This window comes from Copadichromis virginalis, linkage group LG18, assembly GCF_057382275.1.
Source record: "Copadichromis virginalis isolate Kocher_CV1m ecotype Utaka linkage group LG18, C_Virginalis_male_GT1.1, whole genome shotgun sequence".
Taxonomy (NCBI): Eukaryota; Metazoa; Chordata; class Actinopteri; order Cichliformes; family Cichlidae; genus Copadichromis; species Copadichromis virginalis.
This window is the reverse complement of record NC_140635.1, coordinates 29606403-29621905: the sequence shown is the minus strand read 5'-3', so window position 1 is coordinate 29621905 and position 15503 is coordinate 29606403. Positions and strand designations below refer to the sequence as shown.

Genomic DNA, 15503 nt, shown 5'->3' with positions numbered 1-15503 from the left:
TTAAACACTGCTAAATTAAAAAAAAAAAATCTGTATAAAGTAATTATTAGGTGATCCACATTCATATAAAAAATTAATAACAAAACAATGAATTTTTTGTGATTCCCATGTTTTAATCATATAAAGAGACCATTAGTGATAATAATGATAATTATTATTATTATTATCATTACATAAACAAAAAAAACCCAAACTCGTTAAAAAGCTGTTTTGTTGTTGTTTTTGTTTTTAGGTGTTTTTGTCGTTTCTAACTTGGAACTAGAAAAATTTGAACACTTAAGAGTTTCATAAATGATTCTTTGAGTAATTGTTTCCTGACTGCAGGTGTTTCTAGAAACTGGTCTCATGAAGAAACGAATAAAAATCATACATTACCCAGAGAAACTACAATCAGTACCAGTGTGGTGCTGTCCTGAGGTAGCAGCCATTTCCTAATAGTAAAAAATGAGTGTTGGTAGATAAGTGGCTCAGAGGGATGCCAGTCAAAGACAGATAAATGTGTTCAGTTATCCCAACTTTTCTTTATCCATTAATTTCTTTATGCAAAAGTGTGATACCCAAAGCAAGTGTAGAACAAATGTTCCTTTAAAATCATCAACAATGTCTGCATTTAATGCGTTTTCCTACTGAAAATATTTTCAGTTTTAGAAATGTGAGTTGTTACCTCCAGGAGCCCTTTGACAGCTTCTTATCAGGTGGTAAACAAGCCAATAATACTTTAAATGGGCTGTCACTGCTATATTTACCATGGAAGTTACACATTTACATGTGGACTGATGTAGTCTGCTGAGTTTTATATTCAGCAGTTATCTCTGTGTTTTAAATGTGCAGTTAGATGCATATTTTTTTTTCCTGTGGAAGGGCTAGCTAACAGCCAGTGTTATCCTTTCTATAAAGGAAGTGTGTCCTAGATTCTTCCCAGGGTTTGGAACAGTGGCTGAAGTTTGATTTATTTGAACTGATCCATCTGTGTGTTCCTCAAACAGCACTTCAAAGGAAGTGTGATCTGGTGTATAGATTAGTGCCGCTAAATATGTTTGCATTTAATTGCCAACCTTGGTCCTCCTTTTTGTACATGTCATAACTTTTTTAATAGTTTTAGATTTAAAAAGATTGATTTTTTACAGGTTCACATAAAAATGGCAGGTTTTTGATTTACCGTGCGTATATGTATCCTTCAATAAAAGCCAGACAGTCACATATATATACTGTAGTCATGCATGCATTGATCTGTTATCTATATAACTGGTCTTTTATCTTTTACATCTATGTTGTGTGCCTTGGTATACCTTGACCCATGTTTAGACTGGATCTGTTTCTGTATCTTTAGCTTCTTCTGTTGTTTTCTACATCAAATTAAAAGGAAGGACAGTCAAAAGAGATGGAGATGAGACTGAATAAGACAAAAAATGCATTTTAAAAAGAAGAAAGGGAAGCAAACTTTTATTGCTCAATGATCTTTTGAATGTTTCTGCAGACCACGGCATGATAAGACCATTTTATTATCGAGTGTACAATAACTTTTACAGCATCTCCACCTTACATAACACATCTGCTTGTTTTGTTATGTAAGAGCACTGGGTCAGGTTTTATAAGAAGGAATATTATAAAACTTAGCGGATGATCTATTAAGCTATCTGCAAGGTGTCTTACTGTAAGTTATATACTGCACTGTCACTTATGTTTCTAACTCGCAGGGTCTTTCCCTACAACATACAGCACCTTGAAGCGACTATTGTTGTAAATTGTAAATCTATATAAATAAATTTGAATGGAATTGAATTGGATTGTTGGAAATAGCAAATTAAACTGAATTAAGGCGTTGGGATTGGGTCTGTTATTGAAATTTGCCACACTGCCAAAGCTCTTGTAATTGCTGAAGGTTTTTGGTGACCACACTCAGAGGAAACTAATTAAACAAAGTGAAATGAACAAAAGGCTCATGTCAGGTTAAACTATCATCTCCATCAGTGAGAGGAGTTTTCTCTATAAAATGAAATGTCTGCTGAAATGCTGTCTCATCCTTCCTGAAATACATGATCTGGGGTTTAAACATTAATAGGCACTGTTTAAAGGTCGTCGTCGGCCAGCATCTCTAAAGTGAAAGAAGGCGCCCTGAAAATGGCTGATTTCGGGGAGATTCTGCGGAGTATGGGGGAGTTTGGGTTATTTCAGAAGATCACCCTTTTTGCTCTCAGCTTCCCTAATGTTATTCTACCTTTCCACTTTGCCAGTGTACTTTTTATCCAGTCAGATCCAGACAGACGCTGCAACACAGACTGGATACTCAATGCTGCTCCTAACCTGACCACAGAGGAGCAGCTTAACCTGACCGTGCCTCGGGAAGACGATGGGACCTTCAGCAGATGTCGGATGTTCGTCCCAGTGGACTGGGACATCGGTGCCATCAGGGAGTACGGGCTCAATGAGACTACAAGGTGCCAGAGTGGATGGGTGTATGGGAACATGCTGTATGAAGCCACCATAGTCACTGATGTAGGTCTTGGTCTTTTATAATGTAAATAATGTGAACTTTTATGAATGAATGTCAGTAATATGGGTTATTTTTCTCCCCAGTTTGATCTAGTCTGTGACCGGGCTAGTTTGTTGGAGACAGCACAAACTGTCCTAATGGCTGGCATCCTTATTGGCTGTCTCTTATTTGGACCTTTTGCAGAGTCGTAAGTAAATACTTGTAGTGTTAACGTTTGGATTTTTTTTTTTTTTTTGGTGCATTTGTGATATTTTTGTCACTTAATGTGAAACATCAACTAAATATTTAATTTGTCCAGAGGAGACAAAGTGACTTAAGGGATCTTATCTGTTGCAGGTTTGGTCGAAAAAGAGCATGTCAAATCCCAGCTGTTGTAATGGTGATATTTACTGTCACAACTGGATTATCGCCTAACTTCTACTTTTATCTGGCATCCCAGTTCATGGCGGGAGTTTGCTATGGGGGATATCGACTTAATGGCGTTATCCTGGGTAAAGTATTATCCCTTTCTTATCGTACTTTGTGTCAAACAGGTATATAAGTCTGATTTATATTGAAACTCACTGACTTATATCTTAGCTGTTGTTTGATAGCAATACATGTTTAAGTAAAAAAAATATTTATAATGCTTATATTCAGTATGAAAAGGTTATGTCATAGCAGGTAGTTGAGAAGCTCCCTGGTTGCAAAGCACCAGGTTTGGAAGCAATTTGAGTAAGTAATTGTCTTAAATATGTCTGAATTAAATGTTGTTATCAGTGCATGTTGCTCAAGCCTGTAGTGCTCGCTGGGTGAAACTCCTGCAGCAACACACAGACCTGATAACAGATAAAAAACATTTTTCCTCACTAAAAATTGAAAAATTGCTGACTTCTGATTAATTTTGGGGAGGTCTTCATTGTTACTGCGCACGGTGAAAGTTGACCTTGAAAAAAAATAAAATAAACCATATTGAGTAATAGATCATATGAAAGGGCATAGAGAGAGTTGAAAAATCTCAAGTTTTTACAGCCTGTAGAAACCATATGTTTCAGTCAGTTCTTCTCCATCAGTACTGATAAAGATAATAAAATACACCATTTTAGTATGTAATGCTTCAAGGTCATAGGTCAAAGGTCAGGGTCATACAAATTAGGAAAAAGCTTCAGCTTCCATTTGATCATCTCCAAACTTTCAAGTAATATATTAGTCATTGGGGGACATAAGTGCAGTCAACATTTCTCTTGTGCAATAATTGAATGGTTAATTGATAAATGAATTGTTTAAAAAAATGTATCACTGACTTTATATTTATTAATTTATTATACTTCCCTCTTTTTAAACTGTACTGATGTTTTTTATATTTTTATTTTTTATATGTTTCTTATATGGTCCCTTTTTATCGGTTTAAAAGTTGTTTTCTGACTTGAGCTCTATAGTACTGGTAATAATTTGTTATTCATTCTTTTTTCAATTAATGATTTTTTAAAACATTATTTGACAGCATTTTACCTTTTGTCTGCATTCAGGGCTCTGTAATTCCTGTCAACATTGTCTTTTGACCTTTTTTTTTTAAAATTAAATAAAAAAATGTTATAGCCACTGAATGGATCGGGGTGTCCAATCGTTCATGGGGGGCATGTGTGACTCAGCTATGTGGTGCAGTTGGACAGTGCCTCCTCGCTGGAATGATCTACTTTGTACGAAACTGGAGACTGGCTCAGCTGATCACGGCAGCTCCACTTGCATTGGTTGCTATTTATATATGGTGTGCATTAACTCTCTCATGATGCCATCCCTTATGACTGGTACATTTGAATTTATTAAGTGCCACTGGCCTGTTTTGGACAGGTTTATCCCGGAGTCAGCCAGGTGGTTGCTGGGCACTGGAAGGACAACGGAGGCTAAACAGCTAATCAAAAAAGCTGCAGCCATCAACAAGCGCACGGTTCCAAACTATCTGCTGGACCAGGTACCCTTCACAACATTCACTTCCCTTTGTATCGAGGCTTGAAAGGAATATTACATGCAGCAATAATAAAAGCTGCTATGTAATAAAATATTAGCAGTATAATGAGCAAATGATGGGTAATGATGGACTCTAATAAAGTAAGCCTACTAGAACCACAAGGACACCGTGTCAACTTCTGATGCCAAAGTTGCATTAGAAGGATAATAATTTAATGGACTGTGATGCAGTAAGTCAGACTTACATTTGTAAGGCTGTAGGATTAAATGATTGCTAACATTGCTCATGTTAGCATGATGTTGTGCTCACCCCTGTGCATTACAGATTATTGTGAAAGACCCTGAGAAAAAGGGAGGCATAAAAACTCTTATCCAATCAGCTGTGCTTAGGAAATATTTCTTTACCATAACATTGGCATGGTAAGTTATATTTTACACCTATCTGCTCTACCGAGCCTTTAATCGTCAGATCAAGTTGTGCAACTTGTATTTGAAATCCATCTCTGTCTTTCCCCAGGTTCTCGCTGAATGTTGCCTACTTCTGCCTTTCATTCAGTGTGGGAAAACTTGGCTTGAACATCTTCGTGACTCAGGCAGTATTTGGCCTGTCTGAAATACCAGCTCATATTCTGAGCATCTGGCTGCTGGAAGCAGTGGGAAGAAAACCATCTCTCATGGCAACACTTCTAATTGGAGGATTGTTGTGTCTCTTAATGCTAGCGGTTCCTCAAGGTAGAGCTCCTCAGATGTATTCACTCAGGACTGTTGTTTTGTTGGTTTGTTTGGTCTGTCCTGACTCTGCTCAGATCAGCTGGTTGTTGTGTTAGCTGCTTACAAAGCACCTGTGTTGCCAAAAAGGAAGTTGCAGGTTGCTCTCTGGTGGACAGTCTATGAGATGTCAATATTCCCCGCAAATACCTCTAAACCACAACATGGCAGAAGGGTGTTTCTTGTGTCTCTTCTTTACTTGTTTAATTTTCACTCACTGGCTGTTATAAATGCTGATATCTATGAATCGGCTCATAGCTAATAATGCTGGGCCATCAATACATGGTCCAGTTATATGTATTTGTTTATTTTTTTTCCTCTGATATTGTCTGTTTTTAGATGGCAGTGCCATTCAGTCATCTCACGATACTAAACACTAAAGGGCTTCTAACTGTCATGGTAAAATACAGGTGTAACTTTGCAAGTAACAAAATTCATCTGTTAAACCATAAGTGGGTCTCTGTGGTAAAGCCTAAACTAAAATCTGCTGAGGAGGGTGAAACTCCTGCAGCAACACACAGACCTGATAAAATGGAAATAATGAAGCAGCTATCATGAGCTCCATCCTGAAATCTTTGGAAGGTCATTGAGTGCAAACTTACAGCCGTGGAAACCCAGTACAGTTACAAAACTGTGAAAGAGATGGGGGACTAGTGAATTTGTAAGTCACAGATTCCAAGAAATGGGCCTGGACCCTTTTTGCTGATTTACAGACAGACCTTTGGGTTCTTAAATTTCTCTAAAATTATTATGTGAATGATGAAGGAAATATGAATTAGCTGCTTCTGAAAGCAGTAAACTTAATCTGTCAGTCTGTTTCAGGTTATGCTGTTGCTGTTACTGCGTTAGCAACCTGTGGACGTTTTCTCACTAACTGGGCAGGCTCCGTGTGCAATGTGTATGTTCAGGAGCTGTTTCCAACATCTTTTCGGTGAGCTGAGTCTCTCTCTCTCTCCTTGCCATTGCAGCCATAATGTTAGTGTGGCTCTCAAACTCTGTAGTCCTTAAAATATACATTCTTGTTTCAGACAAACAGCTTCTGGTTTGGGCTCTATTGTGTATCGAACTGGTGGTCTGATATCTCCACCAGTCAACATGTTGGCCATCTACCACTGGTCCATACCAATCATAGTCTACAGCAGCCTTACACTCATCAGTGGAGCTCTTGCCTTCTTGCTTCCTGAGACCAGAAGAAAAGAGCTTCCAGACTCAACTGATGAAGCTGAAGCCAATGGGTAATTAAGCTGCAAGCGAGACGGCAAACTCTTCAAACAATTTCTATAGTTTTAACCTCTCTGTTTTCCTTTTCCCTGCAGGACGAAGACTATGGAGAGGAACCAAAGTGGATCAAACTTACCTCCACAAAGAAAATCAACTAAGCTGTAATCTGAATATTTCAGTTGCTTCCTGTTTTGTTGCAGCAAACAACAAACACACAAGCTGGCAAAAACTTGATTGAAAATTTGATTTTTAAAAGTCAAGTCTCTCTTGATAGTGTTACTGTTTTTCTCATATACCTTAGCAGCAATAATTTGAAGTAGAGCAGGGCGATATGGCCAAAAATATTTATCACGATATATATTTGAAAATTTGCGATAACGATATAACCGACGATATAATTGATGCGAGACAAAATACAACTCCACAACATTACTAGCGCAAAAAGACAACCTTCCATTTATTTTCACTTAAACAAGAAGCTGGTTTTTATGTACATTAAAAGCTTTATAAAAAATGTAACAGTGCAAATGCAAATTCCTTGCTGAAAGTTTAACCAAAAGGCATTTCCAGTAGAAATGGGCTGACATATCCTGAGCATAACCATGTATAATATCCACTGAAGTTAAAAAGAGGTGCTTTGCAACATTAAACTGCAGTGTGCAGTACATATTTTTCGGACCATAAGGTGCACGGGATTATAAGGCACATTAAGCGAAACAAAGCAGTCAGATAAATCAAACTTTATTAAACTCATTCTTCTTGCTTCCTCCACTTCTGTACCATTGATTTATTAATGAATGAATTCTGCTCTATTCCCATGTTGTTGTAGTATATTAATGACTAACCTTGTATTGTGGATGGATTATCTCAGTTATTCTCCTGACTGAAGTTTGGTCCGTTTACAGAATCCTGCCATGCGATTGCATTTGTCTCTAGCTATCAGGAACTTTAACGTTAACTTTTATAAGTGGAAAAGTGTTAGTGTTCGTCCTCCAGCTTCACTGTTTATGTTATGCTAACATAGCTGTGTCGCTAGCAGTCAGGTAGCACATCATTATATACCAGCTAGCCCAACTTCAGTAACCCTACAAACGTCACTGCTGTTTAGTTTCCTGTCTTCATGTATGTTGGACGTGATAGCAGAGCTGTACGTTTGAATTTTTCCAGAAATCTCTGTCAGAACATGCTATATCATGCTTAGGTAACTAGCGAAACTAGCAAGCTAACTTCCGCTAGCTTCCTGCTAACTTCTAACTCCGTTAAATGTAATAAATTTTGTTTTCATGGATGCCTGGAAGTTAAACTTCATAGTTTCACCTGGTTAAGCAGCAATGCTGATCGTTTTATTAAAGATGAAAGAATTTAGACAGTTTTTAACTCTCAGTGATGCTGCAGTGTTCCTTTGACCTGAAGTGTACGGAGTTTAGGACCCAGATTACTCCCAGAAGAGCATCTTAGTCCGACAAATACGACAATAACGACGGCCGCTTGCATGTTCTGCAAAAAAATGTGCTTTGTCGTGTATCTGACCGACAAACACCACACCAGTTCCACATCAATGAAGTTGCACCATTTTTACAAACCAATTCTGGTTCATCTGTTTCACTCAACAATCGGCCATGTGCGTATGAAAACAAAGGCACTGCGCATGCGCGTTTTACTCATATTCTATCGCGATATTTCATTTTCCTATCGTTGCCTAACATTATACCAGTATTACCGTGAACGGTATAATATGGCCCAGCCCTAACTTGAAGTAATCATTTTCTGTATGGTTTTATTATGTTTTTATGTTATTATGTTATGGTTTTTATTATGTATGCCCACTCTTCTTAACATCATTGCTTCATAGGCCAGAACAGCATTTCTGTCAAGTTCAAGTTTAAACTTTGACTTGATTGTGAGACCCAACTTTAGACAAGGTTTTGCTGTCAGACAGACGGCCTCACATTTGACTCTAGAATATTTTAGTATAGAAGAGACTCAAGGCAAGTTCCTACAAATTTGCAAATCAAGCCCAAATCATCACCCCTCCACCAACGTGGGTGAAAACTGGTATGAGATTTTTGTGCTGATATGCTGTGTTTAGTTTTCACAAAACATGGTGCAGTCAAACATCTCCACTTTGGTCTCACCTGTCCAAAGGACATTGTTTTAGAAGCTTTGTGGTTTGTTCAGATGTCCTATGTTTTTACTTAATTATTAATTGAATAAGCAATGATCAATAACGTTATATCTTCTACTTTAGACTGAATTGTTTATTTCATTCTCAAATGCTTTTATGTTGAATAGTAACAAGTTGATTAAATAAAGAGACAAAGAGATATACAAATAAATTTATATTCATTCAAACTTTTCAGAGTGATGTCTGAGGTTAATTCTGAATAGTAATGAGCAGTGATTGTGTCTTTTTGTTCACAAACACACTGCTCATTTATAAATGCTGTAGCTTTAAGAGCAACCTCCCCAAAACCAGTCCAGTCCAACCAGTATGGCAACAACTGAAGTCAAAAATCCAGAACATCTGGCTTCATCCTGAAAGAAACCCAGTGGGTCATTGGTGCAAGCTGTTATCAAAAGATACAGTGGGTAAAATAAGTATTGAACATGCCACAATATTTTAGGTAAACATCCAAGACCCATCCAATCCACACAAGTAAAGTAATCAAACCACATATATCCATAAACTAAGTTATGTTTAATAATGAGAAATCACACGGGAAAAAAGTATTGAACACACAAAGAAAGGGAGATGGGAAATGGCATGACACCAGCTGACATCTATTGGAAATTAGAAAGTAACCCTGCCACTTAGTGCACATTTATATCAGCTGGTTCAGTCCCAACTGATATAAAAAGGTGTCTCATTACCAAGGTGTCACATAAGAAACATCTCTTGATGCATAAAACCAATAAGCTCCCTCGAGATATTTGCAACCGTATTGCTGCAAAATATACTGATGGCATAGGTTACAGAAGAATTTGCACTGTTGGAGCCATAATCCTGAAGTGGAAAGAACATTATTTCACCATAAAGGCTTTGTGGAGCCTTAACCGACCTCACCTGGAAGGGTGCCCCAGTGGACAAAGTAGTGCCAGGTGGCGTTTGTGCGGGGGAAGGAGGGTCTCTGTGGGGAACCCAGATGCCTAACTTATCCCTCTTTTTTTATTCTTCAGACTGATGCCCCAAACACAGGGCTGGGGGGCGTTTTGTTCCAGTGGTGTACATCAGCATGAAACCTGTCAGAGCAGGGGGGCAGGTACAGCACTGTAGAGAAGGAAGGCCTGGCCATCCACTGTCAGTCAACTATCTTTGTTATTACCTCTTGCCCTTTCATCCTCTTTTCGGATCATGCCTTGCTGCAATGGCTCAACCGCATGGATGCGGTGGTATCTGGCTCACCAGCATTTTAAGTTCAAAGTGGTCCAGGTGGTCACAGGGTGGGGTTGGGATAGACTAGGCCGGTAGTTCGTAAGAGATTACAGGATGACCCCAATCTCAGCAACAGGACCACTCTCAGCACTGACCAAGTTTGTTTGCTCTTGGAACTGTGTTCATTCCACATATTTCACATACAAGGGTGAGTACTACAGGCAGAAAGATGGGTGTGCCATGGGTTTCCCAGTTTCATCCATTGTGGCCAACACTTACATGGAAAAAGTGGAAAAGAGGGCTCTGTTATCCTACCTGGGAACACCAAGTTATTGGTTCAGGTATTCGTTTGGCTCTCGGCAAAGGCAGTCGCACTTTTCTCCTCTCCTCCTTCCCCTTATCTTCCCTGCTTAGCCTCTGTGTCCTTGTCTTGTCTCGTGTGTATTACTTTCCCTGGAACACTCTCTCTCAGTCTGTTCTCTAAAACCTATAAGAGAATTATGGATTTGATCAACTGGTCTCTGAATGCTATTGACATCCTTTTCTCAACGAGAAGTCTGGGCTCGGGAGAGCCTGAGTGCCCTGGAGGGACTTTCCCTGCCGGATACACGATGGACGGGTGGCAGACATGGAGGGTCGTGTGCCTGGCGGGACTGTCGATCGAGGACGCTGAAGATATCTACCTATTCGGAACCACGATAACAGGGTTCTTGCTGATCGGAGCTGGCTTGGCCCTGGTTTATCGGAGAATTAAGAAAGCTGAACTGGCTGTTCAAACCCCCCCAAGGCTGCCCACTGGGATTGAAACGATGGGACGAGGCGCAACTTCTCAGAATGGGCTCACAGAGTGCAGCATGGTTAAGATCTTGGAGAGGCTTACGGCTGCCGTGAATACTTAGAATAACACCTCTGAGCAAAAGTTGGATTACATCTTGGAACAGCTCACTGCGGTCGTGAGGTCTCAGAATCTGCTCTTTGAGCACAAGAGTGACAAGACCACGGAACGCAAGTTTGATAACATCATGGAGAAACTCGCGGTTTCCCAACGGGAGATTGAGAGACCAGTGTTGGAGTGTTAAAGAACAGCTTTGAAATTCTCATGAGCTGCTCGCATAAAAGAAAAATCAACAACATCAACATCATAATGCGGACACCCCTTCGGCGCCAGCTGTGGGCTCAAGACGAGCTGAACAAAAACTCCCTGATAACGACTGTGTGTTGACTATTCTTCCCACTCTATGCAAGGCCACCTGGGTTGGCTGATAGACTGTTTACTTAGCCTGATAGGGCAAAGGACACATATACACTTACACTGATAAGTACTCACACATCCCCCCTCCCCTTCCAATGCCTTCGATGCTTGTTGCCTCCTGGGAACACGAGGCGGGTCTGGGCCCGCGCTGGAGAGTCAGCGCAGTGGCAGGATGGCTGCTGTGTTGCCTGGGATTACTCCTCATCCCCTACCCAACCTTGTTGCTGGTCACGTGCTCTATAATGTTGTACTGTGGACAACCAAGGTACACTTCAACTGCGAGAGACAGAATGTGAAAAAAAAATCCATGAATTCCCATGGTAGGATTTGTAAAGAATTTATTCGTAAATTAGGGTGGAAAATAAGTATTTGGTCACCTCAAACAAGGAAAATCTCTGGCTCTCACAGACCTGTAACGTCTTCTGTAAGAAGCGTTTCTGTCCCCCACTCGTTACCTTTATGAATGGCACCTGTTTGAACTCATCATCTGTATAAAAGACACCTGTCCACAGCCTCAAACAGTCAGACTCCAAACTCTGCCATGGCCAAGACCAAAGAGCTTTCGAAGGACACCAGGAAAAGTATTGTAGACCTGCACCAGACTGGGAAGAGTGAATCTACAATAGGCAAGCAGCTTGGTGTGAAAAAATCAACTGTGGGAGCAATCATCAGAAAATGGAAGACATACAAGACCACTGATAATCTCCCTCGATCTGGGGCTCCACGCAAGATCTCATCCCGTGGGGTCAAAATGATCATGAGAACGGTGAGCAAAGATCCCAGAACCACACGGGGGGACCTGGTGAATGACCTGCAGAGAGCTGGGACCAAAGTAACAAAGGTCACCATCAGTAACACACTACAACGGCAGGGAATCAAATCCCGCAGTGCCAGACGTGTTCCGCTGCTGAAGCCAGTGCATGTCCAGGCCCGTCTGAAGTTTGCCAGAGAGCACATGGATGATACAGCAGAGGATTGGGAGAATGTCATGTGGTCAGATGAAACCAAAGTAGAACTTTTTGGTATAAACTCAACTCGTCGTGTTTGGAGGAAGAAGAATACTGAGTTGCATCCCAAGAACACCATACCTACTGTGAAGCATGGGGGTGGAAACATCATGCTATGGGGCTGTTTTTCTGCCAAGGGGACAGGACGACTGATCCGTGTTAAGGACAGAATGAATGGGGCCATGTATCGTGAGATTTTGAGCCAAAACCTCCTTCCATCAGTGAGAACTTTGAAGATGAAACGAGGCTGGGTCTTCCAACATGACAATGATCCAAAACACACCGCCCGGGCAACAAAGGAGTGGCTCCGTAAGAAGCATTTGAAAGTCCTGGAGTGGCCTAGCCAGTCTCCAGACCTCAACCCCATAGAAAATCTGTGGCGGGAGTTGAAAGTCCGTGTTGCTCGGCGACAGCCCCAAAACATCACTGCTCTCGAGAAGATCTGCATGGAGGAATGTGCCAAAATACCAGCTACTGTGTGTGCAAACCTGGTAAAGACCTATAGTAAACGTTTGACCTCTGTTGTTGCCAACAAAGGTTATGTTACAAAGTATTGAGTTGTATTTTTTTTATTGACCAAATACTTATTTTCCACCCTGATTTACGAATAAATTCTTTACAAATCCTACCATGTGGATTCATGGATTTTTTTTTCACATTCTGTCTCTCACAGTTGAAGTGTACCTCTGGTGCAAATTACTGACCTCTGTCATCATTTTAGGTGGGGGAACTTGCACAATCGGTGGCTGGCTAAATACTTTTTTGCCCCACTGTATGTGCTTTCTGTGTAGAGGAGTTTTTTTGTTTCCTGTTCTCATGCTGTCCTCCTATAGCCCAGCATGAGCAGAGGTCTCTTTTTTTCCTCTTGTACTTTCCCATTGTAGTGTATATTTCAGTGTTTTTTTCTGTAATGCAACCGCTCTCTGACTTGTATCCCCATGTGATGTCTGTGTTGTCTGTGTATGGTCGGGGGGCGGGTTCATTCCACTGCAGGGCAACCTGCCACTGCATGTGGCGAATAAAATTTGAACTTGAACTTGAACTTAAAATCTGGGTGAAAATCAAATCTCAGGATGTGCCACAAGTAAATAATCAGTGGACAAACGCATCAAGTTCACCAGGGAGGATGTGAAAAATGACAGGCTACCCCAGGGGTCGGCAACCTGCGGCTCCGGAATTGCATGCGGCTCTTTAGTCCTTATAGTGTGGCTTCGCGTGGTTTGGGAAAATAAATTAGAAGTAATTAGCTGAAGTGTATTTTATTTATGTTAGTTATTTTTTTTAACTTGTAGTTCTAAATTGGAAGATTATTGCGACATTGAAATATAAAAATAAAATTATATTTTATTATTTTGTTCATCGCTCAAAATAAGCGTCACACTCGCAGAAGCCGGTGTACCCGCCGAAACGCCGTGCAATTATCGAGACTTTCAGCCCCAGGTAGGCCAGTTATGGATCTTCAGATCCACATTATGTCAGCAGCTATTCTCCACCATGAACTATGTTAAAAACAAACACCGCTCACGCCTCACAGATGACAGTTTACAGTCCTGAGTAAAGATGAAAGTACAGCCCCGATTTGCAGACGCTGTGCGCAGAGGTTCAGGAGCAGAAGTCGCATTGTAAACATACCACGGCAGACCCGACGATGTTTGCATGAACACGCTTTTCAGCATCTCTTTATTGACCACTTTTCACACATGGTTGCTGTACGCATACAGCCGGCTGTAGCTTTTCAGCTCACAGCCCGACACATACCAACAACAGCATAGATAGCACAGACGTTAAGGCGGCGAGGCGTGATTGCGGGTGCCGCTCAGGTGCGTCCGCCTCCCCTGCAGCGGTGCTGCAGACCACGCCCCGCCACACACATTAACCAGGTAAAATACATATTTAGGCAGTATTTTTCATCTTTTAGCAGCATAGTGCTTTTTTTCCAATTATTTTTTTAAAAGTCAGGTCAAGGCTCCCATAGTACCGGTATGTCAATGTCAAAAAGTATTTGCGGCTCCCAGTGTTTTCTTTTGTGTGGAAACCGGGTCCAAGTGGCTCTTTGGGTCTTAAAGGTTGCTGACCCCTGGGCTACCCTGTCAGTAATGGGGGACATTTAAAGTTGATGTGTACCGATGCATACGGATCAGTATTTAAGGTTTGACTCTCATCATCCACTGGAGCATAAACTGGGTGTCATCAGGACGCTACAACACAGAGCGAACACCATCCGCACAGATACAGCGGCCAGCAAAGCCGAAAAACATCATATCAATAAGACCCTGAGTAAATGTGGTTATCCCAGCTGGGCATTTGTCAAAGCTGGGAAAGCTCATAGAGAATGCTCCAAGTGATCCAGGAGAGAGGACAACTGCTGCCTAAGCAAAAACCTCTAGTGATCCCATGTGTCAGGAGTATCAGAATAGCTGAGACACATTTTCTCTAAACACCAGGTCTCTGTGGCTTTCAAACCCCAAAATGTGCTGCTTCAAAAGTTGGTCCACCCACAAAAAGAGTAATATAGTGTACGCTGTTAAGTGCCAGGAGGATTGGCAGGATTTATACATCGGGGAAACCAAACAACCTCTGGCTAAGCGGATGGCACAACACAGAAGAGCCACCTTGTCAGGCCAGGACTCTGCAGTCTATTTACACCTACTGGTTTGAGTGGGGAGTCAAGGAAGCCATTTATTTCAAAAGGGAAAGACCATTTCTGAATCAAGGAGGGGGCCTAAGGGCACATCTTTCATTATCCTACAATGCTGTGATTGCAGCCATTCTCCAGGTCTCTCTGTACTCCTGGTCATTGATCAATGGTCATGACAATTTGCATATTAATGATTATGGGGGCACTGTTAGTCAGTGGTGCTAGTGTCACTGATTATGCAAATATCATATAGGAAAAATGGCAGATTAGGTTGGGTAAAAGACCAAAGGTTGAGGCACACAACGATGTGTGCCACTGGTAAAGTTTCTGGGCTGCCCTTCCTCATAACAGCCATCCCTCAAGATTTTCTCCATTTAAAGCAATGGATAATCAGGGATTGTAACATCTAGTCCCTTTTACTGAATTTAAAAAAAAATTCTAGCACAACTATAACCCATATTCATAAAAATACTTTTAGTAATGATACTTTACTGGCCCAAGTGCCCCTTCTAACATAAGGCTGGATGGAAAGGAAGTGTCTGGATTTCATTAAGTTTAATGACAATGCTTCACCTCTCATCCAGGAGGCTTCTTCAGTTCAAAAACAAAATTAAGAGGTTTGTTCTCCTATGTTAATGTCAGAGGTCTGAGGAGAATGGTCAAACTGCTTTGAGCTGGTAGGAAGCGAACAATAACTGGAATATCCATTTATTACAAACAAGGTAGAAGAGCATCTCTGAATGCATAACTCATCACATCTTAAAGAAGATCACACAGTACAGTACAGAGTACAATTTGAATAG

At 40.9% G+C, this 15503-nt stretch overlaps 1 protein-coding gene across 1 annotated transcript; it reads left to right on the top strand.

The window, feature by feature from the left end:
* Positions 1-2121: 2121 nt before the first annotated feature.
* slc22a13a (solute carrier family 22 member 13a) lies at positions 2122-8532 on the top strand. Its single transcript, XM_085438790.1, has 10 exons — positions 2122-2496; positions 2578-2681; positions 2831-2985; positions 4073-4241; positions 4325-4445; positions 4767-4861; positions 4959-5173; positions 6032-6140; positions 6238-6444; positions 6526-8532. Exons 1-10 carry the CDS (start codon positions 2122-2124, stop codon positions 6593-6595), a joined length of 1620 nt encoding a protein of 539 aa, XP_085294916.1. The 3' UTR covers positions 6596-8532.
* Positions 8533-15503: the final 6971 nt, after the last annotated feature.